The sequence below is a fragment of the Gavialis gangeticus genome, unplaced genomic scaffold, assembly GCF_001723915.1.
Source record: "Gavialis gangeticus isolate Ggan-Ray unplaced genomic scaffold, GavGan_comp1, whole genome shotgun sequence".
Taxonomy (NCBI): Eukaryota; Metazoa; Chordata; order Crocodylia; family Gavialidae; genus Gavialis; species Gavialis gangeticus.
The window spans coordinates 5,732,547-5,745,501 of NW_017729016.1; the positions used below are offsets into that span (position 1 = coordinate 5,732,547).

Here is a 12,955-nt window from a genome sequence, read left to right on the forward strand (position 1 = left end):
CCCGCGCCTGCCTGGCAGGCGCCCAGAGCCCACCCCCCCAGATCCCACGCTCGGGAGGCAGGTGGGGGGGTTCCCCGCGGCATGGGCTCGGCCAGGTGGGTAGGGGGTGCAGCGCCAGTGCCAGCTGTCCCGCTCGGGGCCGGGGTGCCACAGCCGGGCAGGACGCCGGGGCTGCCCCGGCTGAGCCAGAGCGGACGGGGAGCCCAACCGAGCCGGCCTTGGGTGCCTGGGGGCCACAGGCACCGGTCCTGGCTGAGCAAGCCACAGCGCTGCCCGCGGTGCCAGCCACGCGGGGACGGGAGGATCGGCCGGGCTCCCGTTTGGGGTTTCCATGGAGATCACGCTCCGCTGGGCACCGGCCCAAGCAGCTGCCCTGCAGCTAGGAGGGGAGGGGGACCGGCCCCAGGCCCAGGCGTGCCGTAAAGGGGCCAGTCGGAGGATCCCGGCCCTGCTGCCACTCCAGAACGGGGCAGAGCACTGCATGGGGATGCCCCGGTGATAGAGACCCCAATGCCGCCCGTGCCACCAGCACCAGCTTGCCCAGGAGCTGTGCTGCCAGCTCCCAGCCCCTTACCTTGACCCCTTCCGAGCCAGCGTGCAGGGCGTGACCCCCACTGCCCGCACTCTGCCCGCTGCCCGAGCTCCGTGCGCTGGCCACGCTGCCGGTGCTGCCCAGGCTGCTGCGGTCGCCACCTGCCAAGGGGAAGGGAGAGTCAGAGACGTGGGTGCTAAGCAAGGCATCGCCCTGCCATACAGGGCCTGGACAGCCCCGGGAGCATCGTGCACGGACAGGTGTGCTGGTGCACGATGGCATCACGCAGCTCTGGCTGGCCAGGGGTGTAAGTTTGCTGACAGCGGGCACTGCAGCATCACAGGGCGTGCACCCCCCGTGCACACGTACATGCACGGCAAATACCTGCAAAGGGTTTCCGCAGCACCCAGATCTCCTCGGCTGGTGCTGGCGTGGCCGGTGACCCGCCTTGCGAGGGCGACAGGTGGGACGGGCTCATGTCGGACCCGCGCGAACCTGGCGGAGCAAAGCAGAGGCAGTGAGCGGGACCAGGAGGAGGGGGTGCAGGAGCAGGGTGGCACTGCCCGGCTAGCATCAGGGCAGCACGGCATGACCCCCCCAGCTGAGCATCACACCAAGCCCCCGTGCCCCCCAGCACAGGCCCTGCTGGCCATGGAAGAGGAGGAGGCAGCGCTGCCCCAGCAAGAAGACCCCTCCCGGGCCTGGGGCTCCCCTGCAGCTGGGGCAGGCACCACCAGCCGCGGGCTTCTCCCCAGCCAGAGGCACCGCACCAGAGACTGCTGGGCACGGCGCACGTGATGCCTACCCTCGCACCTCCAGGGACACACGGGGGTGTTGCTGGGGCTTGCACGCCCCTGTGCAAGGAGTGCAAAGAGCCAGGAGCTTTTGGTCTCATAGCTCAGCCCTGGTGCAGCCACCACAGCCCAACTCTCACGCGTAGACCTGGGAACGCCCCCGCAAGCCCTGTGCCATTGCCACATCCCGCCACACTGGAGTCAGCGGGCACCGCTCAGCCTGGGGGCACCCTGCCATGCCGCACGGCCTCCCCCCCAAGCAGCCGTGCACCAGCTGCATCGCAGCTCCCAGCAGGTGCTTTCCAACAGCAGCAACAGGGCCTGGCTGTGCCCAGACTATCCCCGCTGGAGCAAGGGCTCAGCCGGGTGTGGGGCTGGGATAGTGGCAGCCCCCATCTCTGTCTCCAGGCCTGGGGCTGCACTGCCCCAGCCCCAAGCCAGGCAGAGGACCGCGGTGCCTGCCACGGTGCAGATTCCCCAGGTCTCATCTCCCGCCCCCAGGACAAGGCTGTCATCACCTCCCGCCCACACCAGCAGCAAACCCAAGCACAGAGGGCCGGAGCCACGTGTAGACAGCAGCCCCACTGCATCAGGTCACCCGAAATCGCAGGCCGTGCAGCCGCCTCCACGCCATGCTGCAGGCAGGCTAGTTAGCACCGCTGCGCGCCAGCCCCCCACGCTCAGCAGGGATGGGCGCGGACGATGGCGGGCACGTGGAGAGAACCACGGCTGCGCCTGGACCCTGCAGCGTCCGCCTGGTGCCCTCCCGTACCCATGGACCTGCCGGGCACAGCCCAATGCCCCCGGCAGCCCAGAGGACACACAGCTCCTTCACGGCACTTTGCTGGGGCTTGGTACAGCCGAAGACTCCAAGTTAGGGGCTGCAAGGCCAAGGCGATGGGCTGTGGGCAAGAACATGGACAAAAGCCCGCCGGGCTGCAACCCCAAGGGCCCCAGTGCCCTGCAGCGAGCCACGGAGGATGCAATCCTGCTGCCCGTGGAGCTGCCAACACCCCCCACCCCCCATCACTAGCACAGGCTGCAGGTGGAGCAGGACCCGGCTCCTCCGTGGTGCTCGGGGACGCGCCGGGACCGGCAGGGGGAGCCCGTGCGTTGCATTTACACAGAAACCCACAGGCTCCGGATTCCCTTGCACCAGGCCGCAGGCGCCTCGCTCCATTTCTAGCCCTGGAGAAAGAAAAAGCCTGTCTGCAGCGCTGGGGGGACAGAGATGGGCTGCAGCCTTGGCTGGGCACGTCCCCGGGCTCCTGCACCCGGCAGCCCTCCAAGAAGGATGCCCAAGAGCCGTTTCAAGAGCCAGCTCCTGGAGGAGCTCAAGCCCCCGTGCCCGGCGGGCTGGGCCCTGCAGCGGGGCAGCAAGGAGCAAACCCAGCCTGCCCTTTGGGGCCTTTTGGGGCTGGGGTAGCAGTGCCCGTCGGGGCTGGAGGTCTGCCCGACGCCCCATGCAGCCCCACCAGCGCAGCCGGGAGGTGTCACTGCAGAGGCCATCGCTCTTCATTAACAGCTCTCGTTAGGCCGCAGGGTGATAAATCTGCCGCGGAGCTGAGAGCAGGAGACAGGCGACCACACTGCTAATGAGCCAGGATGCGGCTGACCCTCCCTGCACCAGGAGGCAACGTGGGGCCCCGGGATGCACGGGGCTTGCACGCACCCTCCGCTGTATGTGCCGTCCCCACCTGGCCTGAGACCCGTCAGACTCGTTACGCTGCAAGTGCCGAGCAGACCCCGGACAACGCAGCCGAGGCATGGGGGGAGGATGAGAGATGGGGCACCTGGGCCGCAGTGGGGAGGGACAAGGGGGCAGGAGACGCATGTGGGCCTGGGTCCCCGTGGGGGCAGAGCCCTGGCTCCCAGCCCCAGCTTCACCTGTCACCAGGATCTGCTCAGGGCCAAGCCCCGGCGAGACGCAGCCCCACATCCACGCAGGGTGCGCAGCCAGAGCCACGCCAGCACACGAGAAGCTGCACAGGCTGGGAGCCACCGCCCCAGGCAGCACCGCAGTCCTGCGCCAGGGTCTCAGCCGACCCTGCGCCCCTTCCCTGCTCCTGGGGAGGGATTCCCCCGCCCCGCTCTGAGCTCCCCTGGCCCCCTGTGTGCAGCTGACCCCGTTGGCACCAGGTACCAGGGCGGCAAGTCCAAGTGCCAGGAGGAGCCGTGGGGGCTGGCACCCTGCTCTCGGTGTCCCCGACGTCCTTCCCTTGCCAGCACGGCACTCGATGGGGCTCCTGGCCCCGGGCTGCTGTCCCGGCCCTGCCTGGAGCCTTCCCGCTGCACAGTCGGCTGTGTGTGTGTGTGTGCATGGCTGTGTGTGTGTGTGGGGGGGGCAGGCAGCAACCCCCAGGCCCACCCTCACGCTGGGGCAAGTCCATGTGCCGCACTCATGCTAGGGCAGTTCTAGGGAGGGAAGCAGGGAGGGAGGCTGTACACACCTGCTTGCACACACGTGTTTGGATGAATGCATGCTCATACACACGTGCAGAGATATGCCTGGTTACACATGTGCACACACACGTTCATGTACATGCATACCTACACACATGCCCACGCATACCTGCTTGCACACACCAAGTGTATGTGCATACACTTGCCTATATGTGCAGTCACACATACTCACACACACATACCCCTACTTGCATGTAAACATCCCCACAAGCATGCTTGCATTCATGTGCAGTCACACGTACATGGACACACACATTTGCACACATGCACCCTTGCTCACATATATATGCCTGCTTACATGCACTCATGCTTGCACACACACAAGCCAGTTCACACGTACACATACCTCCACACACACATGCTTGCACACATATATGCCTGCTCACATGCAAACACATCCACACAAATGCTGGCACACACACGCACACCTGCTGACATGTACACACACACACACACTTGCACGCACACACCCCTGCTCATATGCACACACACGCTTGCTTGCACGCACAAACCCACATGCTTGCATGCACATGCAACCCTGCTCCCATGCACATACACATGCCTGCTCACACGCACACATGCATTCATGCCTGCACACACACGCCTGCACACACACACATATGCCTGCTTGCACATACATACACGCTTACATGCCTGCTCACACACACACTGAAGCAAAGGGAAGGAAGAAGCCAAATGGAAAAAAACCAAGCCAGCCAGGCCCACCAAAACCCAACGTAAACGAAAGCAATGAAGCGAGCCGCAAACTACCTTGTCCACAGTGCCGCTCCCCCGCAGGGCTATGGGGCAGCCTGTGATAGCCAAAGGAACTGAAAAGAGGCTGATGGGAATGTGATGGAGGAGGTGGAGGTGGAGGCAGGAGATGGAGCGGATGGGCCGAGGCGTCGCCATTAAGCACAGCTGCCCCGGGGCCCGGGAGCGGGATCATTTGATAGTGCTGGCTAATGGTTACCGTTTCCCATGAACCTGATAACAGAAACATAACAAGAGACAAAATGAAAGGGCTCCGGGGCCGCGCTCAGAGCCAGCCGCGCACAACACAGGCAACCAAAAGCAAAGCCGAGCCAAGCCCAGCGGGGGCTCGAATGCAGCCTCGGGGCAGCCCTGGGGGGCAGCAGCAGTCTGGGGATCGCCTCCCCCCCCGCGTGCAGCACGCAGGCTCCGGGCCAGGCTGGGAGCGACGAGAGCAGGCCACGGACGCTGCCCCGGGGCAGATACCCCAGCCACAGCCAACCCTTGGGGGGCAGGGGGGCTGGCTGATGTCCTGCCGGTGCGGCAGGTTCATTACCGAGGCTGCAGCACCCATTGGCACCTAACAAAGGCATCCTAACGATGGCCCCTAACAAGGACCAGCTCCGCGGGCCATGCTCTGGAGCCCCGCGCCCTGCAGCGCCCATGCACAGGGCAGAGACCGTAGCCCAGACCCCGCAGCTCCCTGCACCTGGAACAGCTGCGGGCAGCGAAGTCACCAGGGATCCCCGCCGGGATGAGAGCCCAGGTGCCCCCGGCACACAGCCAGGCTGGAGCAGCCCAGTGGGTCACTTCCTCCGGTACCAAAGACGCCTGCCATGCGACCGACCGAGCCTGCCCCAGCCAGGGAGCAACCCCCACGCTCTGCAGAAGGGCCCCGTGCCAAGGGGACGTGGCTCTCGGCCCCAAATCCCTCCCGCACCTCTCCACATGCCAAGTGAGGGCAGGCCACCCGCATCCCTGGCTCGCTTCAGGCCCAATTTAGCAGCTGCCATTTCCAGCGCCGGCCTTCGAGAAAGCCAGACAAATCGGCGCTCGGCCTGGCCAACCGCGGTGCGGGGCCGGCCAGGGCAGCGCTCCCATCCACCGATCGATTGATAGCCGCCTTGGAAAGCTCTCGTTGCACCGGCCCTCCCACCACGCTCGGACTGACAGCTGATGCTCCGGGAAGGAGCCGCCGCGCGCCCTGGAGATGCCGTGGGCCGGAGGGCAGACAGGGCGCCTGGGCTCCAGACGGCGCAGCACTCCCCATGAAACCCATGCTCCGGCACCCATTGCAGACGCGGGTGCTGGGGCCTGGTTGAGCTGGGCATGGCCAGAGGCGTCCATCCCCACTGCGACCATGTCTCCCATGCACCAAGCAGAACTTGCGCCCCCAAGATGTCAGCTCGCGGACCCCAGGACCGGGGCAGCCCCACGACGCCGACGTGCCAGGCACAAGAGACCCTGTGCCCTGGCCACCGGGACAGCCACAGCTCCCCGGGGATTCGCGGAGGATAGAGCATGTGGGCAGGGTCTGGTGTGGGGAGAGGGGAGAAGGTGGGGAGGAAGAGGTGGGTACAGGAGAGGGTCACTGGGGTGCTGCACGGAGATCCCAGCCCCCAGACACGGAGGATGCTCGTGCATGCGCGGGGGCAGACTGACACACCACGGCCCAGATGGGCTGCTTGCAGGAGCTGCCTTCAGAGTGCAAGGATGCCCCAGAGGCGGCGGGATGGACAGATCGGGACCAGCCAGCAGACCCCGTCCACATGGGCACAGATGCGGGCTCACCCCGGCCATGGCCACCGCGCTGACAGGGGCTTTCCCGCCTCTCGCTGCCCCCTCTGCACAACCCCAGGCACCGAGCCCCCTCCAGCCCGCGGCACCAGTCCCGGCACTCGCACCCTGAGACCCCTCCTCAGCACCGTCCGCCCACGTAGCCCACAGCCCAGACCAGCAGTGCTGCCTACAGACGGCGCAGGGAGGGGGGTGCGCCTCAAGCCCCATCTCAGCCCCCTGGGGCAACCCCCAGCAAGGGGCAGCCAGCTCCAGCTTGGCCCGCAGGACCCCAGCGCATGGCCCACCACACCGCTGTCCGCCGGCCTCTCTCCCCTCTCCAAAGCAGCTCCCAGGCTCGTGGCCCTGTCCGGAGACACAGAGCCGTGGCCCTCCTCCCCACCAAGCCCTGCACTGCACCAGGCAGCAGACGGGCATTTGCCTGTTCGCTTGCTGATGGCTTCGACGAGGCTGGATGGGAAGTAGCCCACGCGGTCGTTGCCCGTCCGGTTGTCGTGGATGCAGCCCTTCCACCGCCCGTCCGCGTGCTGCTCCAGCACCTGCAGGCCACAAAGGCACAGGGGCATGGGGCAGCGCTGGGGCTGAGCCCAGGAGCCTCTAGCCTGGGACTCCCAGCCCAGCAGCGGAGCATCCCCCTGGCCCAGACACCGGGGATCAGGGGGTGGGCGGGCACCTGGCCTGCACCGCTCCCCCTCCAGCTGCCTCCCGCGCCCCCACGGCCCCACACTCACGGTAATGATGTCGCCGGCCTTCACGTTCAGGCTGGTCAGGTCATAGTTGTTGCAGTAATCCTTGACGGCCCGGACCTGCAGCGCAGCCGAGGCGTCTGCGGGACAGAGTTGGGGTCACAGGGAGGGAGCTCGGGGGCATCTAGTCCAAGCCCTGCCTCAGGCAGGATCAGGCCCGTCCGTACACCCAGCATCTAAACTCTACCGAAGACGACTGTCAGCCCTGACGCAACAGACCTCACACCCCAGCCTGCTGCAGGGACCCCGGCAGCAATGTCCTATCTATGCAAGGTTGTTTTAAAACACACTCCCGAGCCCCAAGGCCAAGACCATGCCCCCGCCGCAGAGGAAGGCAACCCCTCTAGTCTGGACCAGTTTAACCAGGAGGGAAATCCCTTCCTGCCCGCAATGCAGCATCGGTCTGAGCCCGAGCGCAGAGACAAGACCCTCCAGATCTGGGTCCCAGGGGGAGCACTGGCACAGCCCTATGTCCAGCCTGGGCTGCACCCAGCACCTCTCGGGGAGGCTTATAAACCCCGACACATGGAACAGAAATGGAGGGGCAAGCAGCAGAGCCCGGAAACCCCCATAGCAGCGCACAGGCGTTGCTACACCCGGATCATCCCTGACCAGCGGCTGCCCACCCTCCCCTCAAGCCCCTGCAGTGATGGAGAGTCCCCCCTGCCCCGATGTCCATCCCACAGCCTCCCTGCTCTGACAGCAAAGTGTTTCCTGATCTCCAACCTAGACTCGCTTTGCTGCAACTTCAAGTCATCGGCCGGCATCCTCCTCGCAACCTGAAGAGAGCATCAGAGACCAGGAGCCCCCCGCCCTGTCTCACACGCTCCTTGTAGGGGCCAAGCTGGCTCCCGGGGGCAGCCCCTGCCTGACCTCAAGCAACGGTGCGCGCTCCCCTCCCCCTTGGTCCTGCACCTCCATGGGAAGCGGCTGGGGGGCTTCTCACCTCGCAGCATCTGCTTGATCTCCTTGCTGGCCTGGGTGGCGGTGAACTGGTTGACAATGTCCAGCGCCGTCTGGTTGTACGTGTTCCTGACGTGGGCATTGATCCCGCTCTGCAGGGCACAGGCAGGGGCTTGGGGCCCAGAGCTGGCATACACAGCAGGATGCAGCCCCAAGCCCCTGCCCAGCACTCAAGGGGGCTGGCACACACTCGGGGGATGCACAATGACACCAAGAGCGTGCACTACCAGCCCCTGCCCCTGCAGCCAGGTCTGTCCATGCCCCCTGACCCCAGCGGAGCTGCGAGGGCCCTTACATCCAGCAGGAGCCGCACCACGTCGGTCTTGCCACACAGAGCCGCCTCGTGCAGGGCCGTGCCCGCCTTGGTCTGCCGGTTGATGTCGATGCCCGCCTGCAGCAGCAGCCTGAGGGCGCAGCAGGGGCCGGCTGAGAAAGACGGCCCCTCGCTCCTGACCTGCAGCCCAGCTTACAGCCCCCTGCTCCGCCGGTGCCCACAGCCCGGCACAGCAGTCCCAGCAGGAGGATGCTCCCTCCCACCGTGACCATTTGTTCAAGTCCAGCCCCCGCGATGCTCACCTGATGATGTCGATGTGCCCGTTCTTGGCGGCCAGGTGCAGGGGGCTGGTGCCATTGGGGTCGGTGGCGTCCCCCGGCTTGGGCTCCAGCAGCGCCGCACACATGTTGCTGTTCAGCAGCAGCTGCACCACCTGGGGCAGCGACATGGAGCAAGTGGAGAGGTGGGGACGGGCGCTGGAGCCCGCAGTGTGCAGGGGACTGGTCGGAGGGGCTTTGCCCCCAAGCATGGTGCAACATCAGACGCCCCCAGAGTCTCCTCCCAGCCACCCAGTGCCTGGAAGTACCTGGCCTTGCCTCGTGGGGCCTGGGAGGACTTACCCCGACACGGCCAAACTCGCAAGCCAAGTCCAGCGGCGTCTTGCCAGAGTTGTCCACGATGCAGGGGTTGGACTGGTGCTGCAGCAGCATCTCGGACTGGGAGAGACCAGACTGGCTCAGCACGATGCTCCCGGAGGGGTGGAGGGTGGGCTCCTGAGCGACTAGCCCTGCTGTCCCCACCCAAACCCTCCTGCACCCTGCACACACTATGCCCCACGGCACATGTGGAGAACCCCGGCATCCAGAAAGGGCCAAGCATGCCCGCGGAGCTGCCATGGGGAGATGGGGAGAAGTCCAGAGCACCCATGCACAAGGTAGGAGGGTCCGGACCCAGGGACCCTTGAGGCTCAAGCAGCCACATGCCCCCCACCCCACCATGCAGACCGCAGCTCAGTGCCACGGAGCAGTGATCAGGGCCCCTGCACCTCCCGTACCACGTCATAGTGCCCGTGCTGGGCCGCCAGATGCAGGGGGATCTGGCCCTCGTCTGACTGGGCGTTCACGGCTGACCCTGCCTTCAGCACCATCTTCATCGGCTCCTTCTTGCCCTGCCAGGCGGCGTAGTGCAGGGGCCGCATCCCTGCGGGGCAGAGGCAGCGTCCGGCTGAGTGGGGGCACCGTGTCCGGCCAGCTCCTGGCTGGTGCAATGTCCAGGTGCCAGGGGACGTGGGTCTGGGCTGGACCACCCCACCCATAGCGGACAAGGCGTTTAGCTCCGCTTGCTGCGGTGCCCTGGAAGACACTCGCAGCCCAGGCAGGGTCTGGCTGCCCAGCTCGAGCTGCACGCTAGCCCCTGCCTCGCTCTCACCTTTGTTGTCCTTAATGTCCACGGCAGCCTGGGCTTCCAGCAGCAGCGAGATGAGCTCCGTGTTGCCATTGAGGGCTGCATGGTGCAGGGCGGAGAACCTAGGGGTGCAAAGCATGTGGTGAAGCAGGGGCTCCCTCGGCCAGGCCAGTGGGCATCGCTCTGGCATGGCACAGGGCGCTGGAGCAATGCCCCATGGTGAGGGAGCAGAGCTGCCCCCATCCCTGCCTGGGGCGCACAGTGCCCCCCTCTTGCAGCTCTTTGCTTGCTGGGCCTGTCTCTGTCCCCCCTCCGGGACCCCCCTGAAGCAGCCTGGGGGACCCCAGTCCCTTTTCCTGGCAGCCTCGCAGAGATGCGCTACACTGGACCACGCCACACGCCACAGGGATCGAGGCCGGGAGAAACAGAGCGGAGCAAGGAGGGTGGACGTGGCATTTGCTCTGCCATGCACAGCTGTATTCAACCTGCCCCAAGGGATCTCTGCTGGGGACAGGCTTCCCCAGCCAAGCCCCGCGGCTCCGGGGCAATACTGGGAGGCTTCTCCAAGGAGAACTTGGGGGTCAAGTGTCGTGGGAAACCCAGCTGTGTGATCCCAGCTAAGCCCCTGGAGACGCTCACCCAAGTGGGAAGCTCCAAGCCTCCCAGCCCCAAAGGAGATGCAGCCCAGCAGAGCCCGGCCCCCTCACGGGCAGGGGGATGCCCGCAGGGTGAGGCCAGGAGCCAGGCAGGCCGGGGCTGCGATCCAGCCCGGACCGGGGCTGCACGTGCTGCAGGGCTCCAAGCGAGGGACGATCGGCAGGCGACAGAGGGAGGCCGCTGGTGAACCGCAGACCCCCCTCCCCCTCGTGACCCAGTTCTCCAGCTGCTGTGGCCGAGGCTGGAGCCGGCCACGTGCCTCCTGAGCTGGTGGGGATGGCAGACCCTATGCCAGCAGCCTCCATGCCCAGAGCCCTGGCGCGTGGCCGCGTGAGAGCAGATCCACCTCGGTGCTGGCTGGACACAGCCCCGTCGCCATGCGTGGCTGTCTCCTGGAAGCATCCTAACCCCAGGCGGGCTGCGCTGCCCGCGGGCATCGACTGCCCTCCTGCCAGAGCCGACAGGGAAGAGCCTGGGGTAGCCCCACAGGGGAAACTCGGGCCCGTGTTGGTGGGAGAATGGCTCGCAGCTCAGTGGTCTGCGCCACGGGGCAGAGACCACGGTGGAACAGGGAGGAGTGGGGCAGGTGGGCCACGAGCTCCCAGCCAGCAGCGCTGTCGTGCAGCTCATCGTTCATCACAGTGGCCAGGAGGCCTGCAGCAGGCACGGCTAACTCGCGGCTGGCACATGGCGGGGGAAGCTCTGACCCGCTGCAGCTCCTGCTCCCAGCGAGGTCTGCAGTCTGCCATTGCAATGGTCCCATCCGTGCATCCATCCAGGAGGCGACCGGCGAGCCGGCAGCCAGTGAAAAAAACCCGTGGGGCAAGAGCCCGCCCCGAGACCCACTCAAGTGCCAGCAAGATGGGGCATGAGATGCTGCCCCTCGCCCCAGGCTGATGGCACTGCCCCCAGCCGCGGCTTCGGGGCAGGCACTCACCCATCAGTGTCCTGGAAGTTGACGTTGACTTTCTTCGCGGACCCGAGGAGCTCTAAGAGGGAGAGAGAAGCGGGAATGAGGGCATTTGCCTGGTGCTCTGATCCATGCCCAGGGTAGCGGCAGGATGGCACAGGCCACGGGGCCCGGGGAGGGGCAGTCCAACACGCTGCCTCCCTAGGGTGGCACCTGCAGCCCATGGACACGCTGTCCCCGGGGCCGAGAGCCAGTCAGTGCAAGACCTCAGCTTGCCAGAGTGCCCCCTGCATCCAGGCTCTGGCTCGCACACCCCACGTGCTAACTGCACGCACGCACGCACGCACGCATGCACCCATGCACACTCCATGGACTGCATACACTCACATGCACACTCCATGAACTGTACACACACACACCCCCATTCACATGGTTGTACACTCTATGGACTGAACACATACACATATGTGCACCCCCCCCATGATCTGCACACACACACCCATGTACATGCCTGCTCACTCCATGGACTGCACGCGTACACGCTGCATGGACTGCATCTGCACACACACATGTACAGCCCATGAACTGCACACACACACCCCCACGCACACTCCATGGACTGCACACACATACATGAGCACACACTGCACAGCCCACGGACAGCATGTGCACACCCCATGAACTGCACACACCTATGCCCATAGGTACACACTCCATGGACTTGCATGCACACAGCCATGCAGACATCCACATCCCATGGACTGCACATGCACAGCCCACGAACTGTATACACACACATACACATGTCTACACAGTCCCTGGACTGCACCCACACATCCATGCACGCATACACGCACCCATGGCCATGGGCAGAGCAGGCAGAACACCCCGACACCCCGCAACCCACACAGGCTGCTCCTAGTGGACCCCAGCAGCATCTCCTCCGGGCCCCCTCACACCTCAGCAGGGCAGGGCAGGCCCAACAGCCTCCTCCAGCAGCTCCCCCAGCCCCACGCAGCCCCGAGCCCCCTGCAAGGCCTGAGCCCTGATGCCCTCTACAACCTCAACAGAGAAAGCACAACTTTGACAGCCAAGGCCGTCCCCGGCACTGGAGCCTGATATCTGCCCAGGCAGCATCTCTGGCAGTGCCCCCGTCCTGGCAGCGCAGGCGGCCAGGAGCCCACGCTGCCTCTGACCGACTCAGGGCAATGCAATGAGCAGGGCTGGAGCAGCCAAGCCTGGAGAGCCCATTTGCAGCCAAGCCTGGCCCCAGGCCACCTCCCTCCCCACGGCCCCTGGGGCATCTCCATTTCCACAGCCCACACAGCAGCTCCCAGGGGCAGGAGCCAATGCCAGGCTAGAGATCCCTGTCAAGGCAAGGCCAGGGATGCTGGGAACCATGCTGCTGTCTAAAAGCCCAACAGAGACATGCAGGGCATCCTCTCTCCAGGTCCTGGCCACTGCAGGGCATCCACGGGAGTCCAGAGAGCTGCTACATGCGGGGCTGGTATCTACAGACGAAGGGCAAGGCGAGGGTCTCACCGCGGTGCCCCTCGTCCACCACGGCTCACACCCGGGGAAGAGACCCCTCCCCAGAGCACCTGGGGTCTAACAGGCCCAGCTAGACCCCTTCCCCACAGCACGTGCCCTGTGCTCCTCAGC

At 65.7% G+C, this 12,955-nt stretch overlaps 1 protein-coding gene across 1 annotated transcript in view; it reads right to left on the reverse strand.

The window, feature by feature from the left end:
• CASKIN1 (CASK interacting protein 1) overlaps nucleotides 1-11,391 on the reverse strand; it is a 21,693-nt gene extending 10,302 nt beyond the window's left edge. Inside the window, exons 1-12 of the mRNA XM_019512583.1 lie at nucleotides 11,321-11,391; nucleotides 9,751-9,848; nucleotides 9,377-9,522; nucleotides 8,943-9,038; nucleotides 8,625-8,755; nucleotides 8,344-8,452; nucleotides 8,032-8,140; nucleotides 7,071-7,165; nucleotides 6,761-6,878; nucleotides 4,561-4,776; nucleotides 917-1,027; nucleotides 575-693 (exon numbers count right to left, since the gene is read on the reverse strand). Of these exons, the coding sequence (XP_019368128.1) occupies nucleotides 575-693; nucleotides 917-1,027; nucleotides 4,561-4,776; nucleotides 6,761-6,878; nucleotides 7,071-7,165; nucleotides 8,032-8,140; nucleotides 8,344-8,452; nucleotides 8,625-8,755; nucleotides 8,943-9,038; nucleotides 9,377-9,520 (1,248 nt within the window). The 5' untranslated portion in view covers nucleotides 9,521-9,522; nucleotides 9,751-9,848; nucleotides 11,321-11,391. The remainder of the gene's footprint in view (nucleotides 1-574; nucleotides 694-916; nucleotides 1,028-4,560; nucleotides 4,777-6,760; nucleotides 6,879-7,070; nucleotides 7,166-8,031; nucleotides 8,141-8,343; nucleotides 8,453-8,624; nucleotides 8,756-8,942; nucleotides 9,039-9,376; nucleotides 9,523-9,750; nucleotides 9,849-11,320) is intronic.
• Between the last annotated feature and the right edge of the window lie 1,564 nt (nucleotides 11,392-12,955).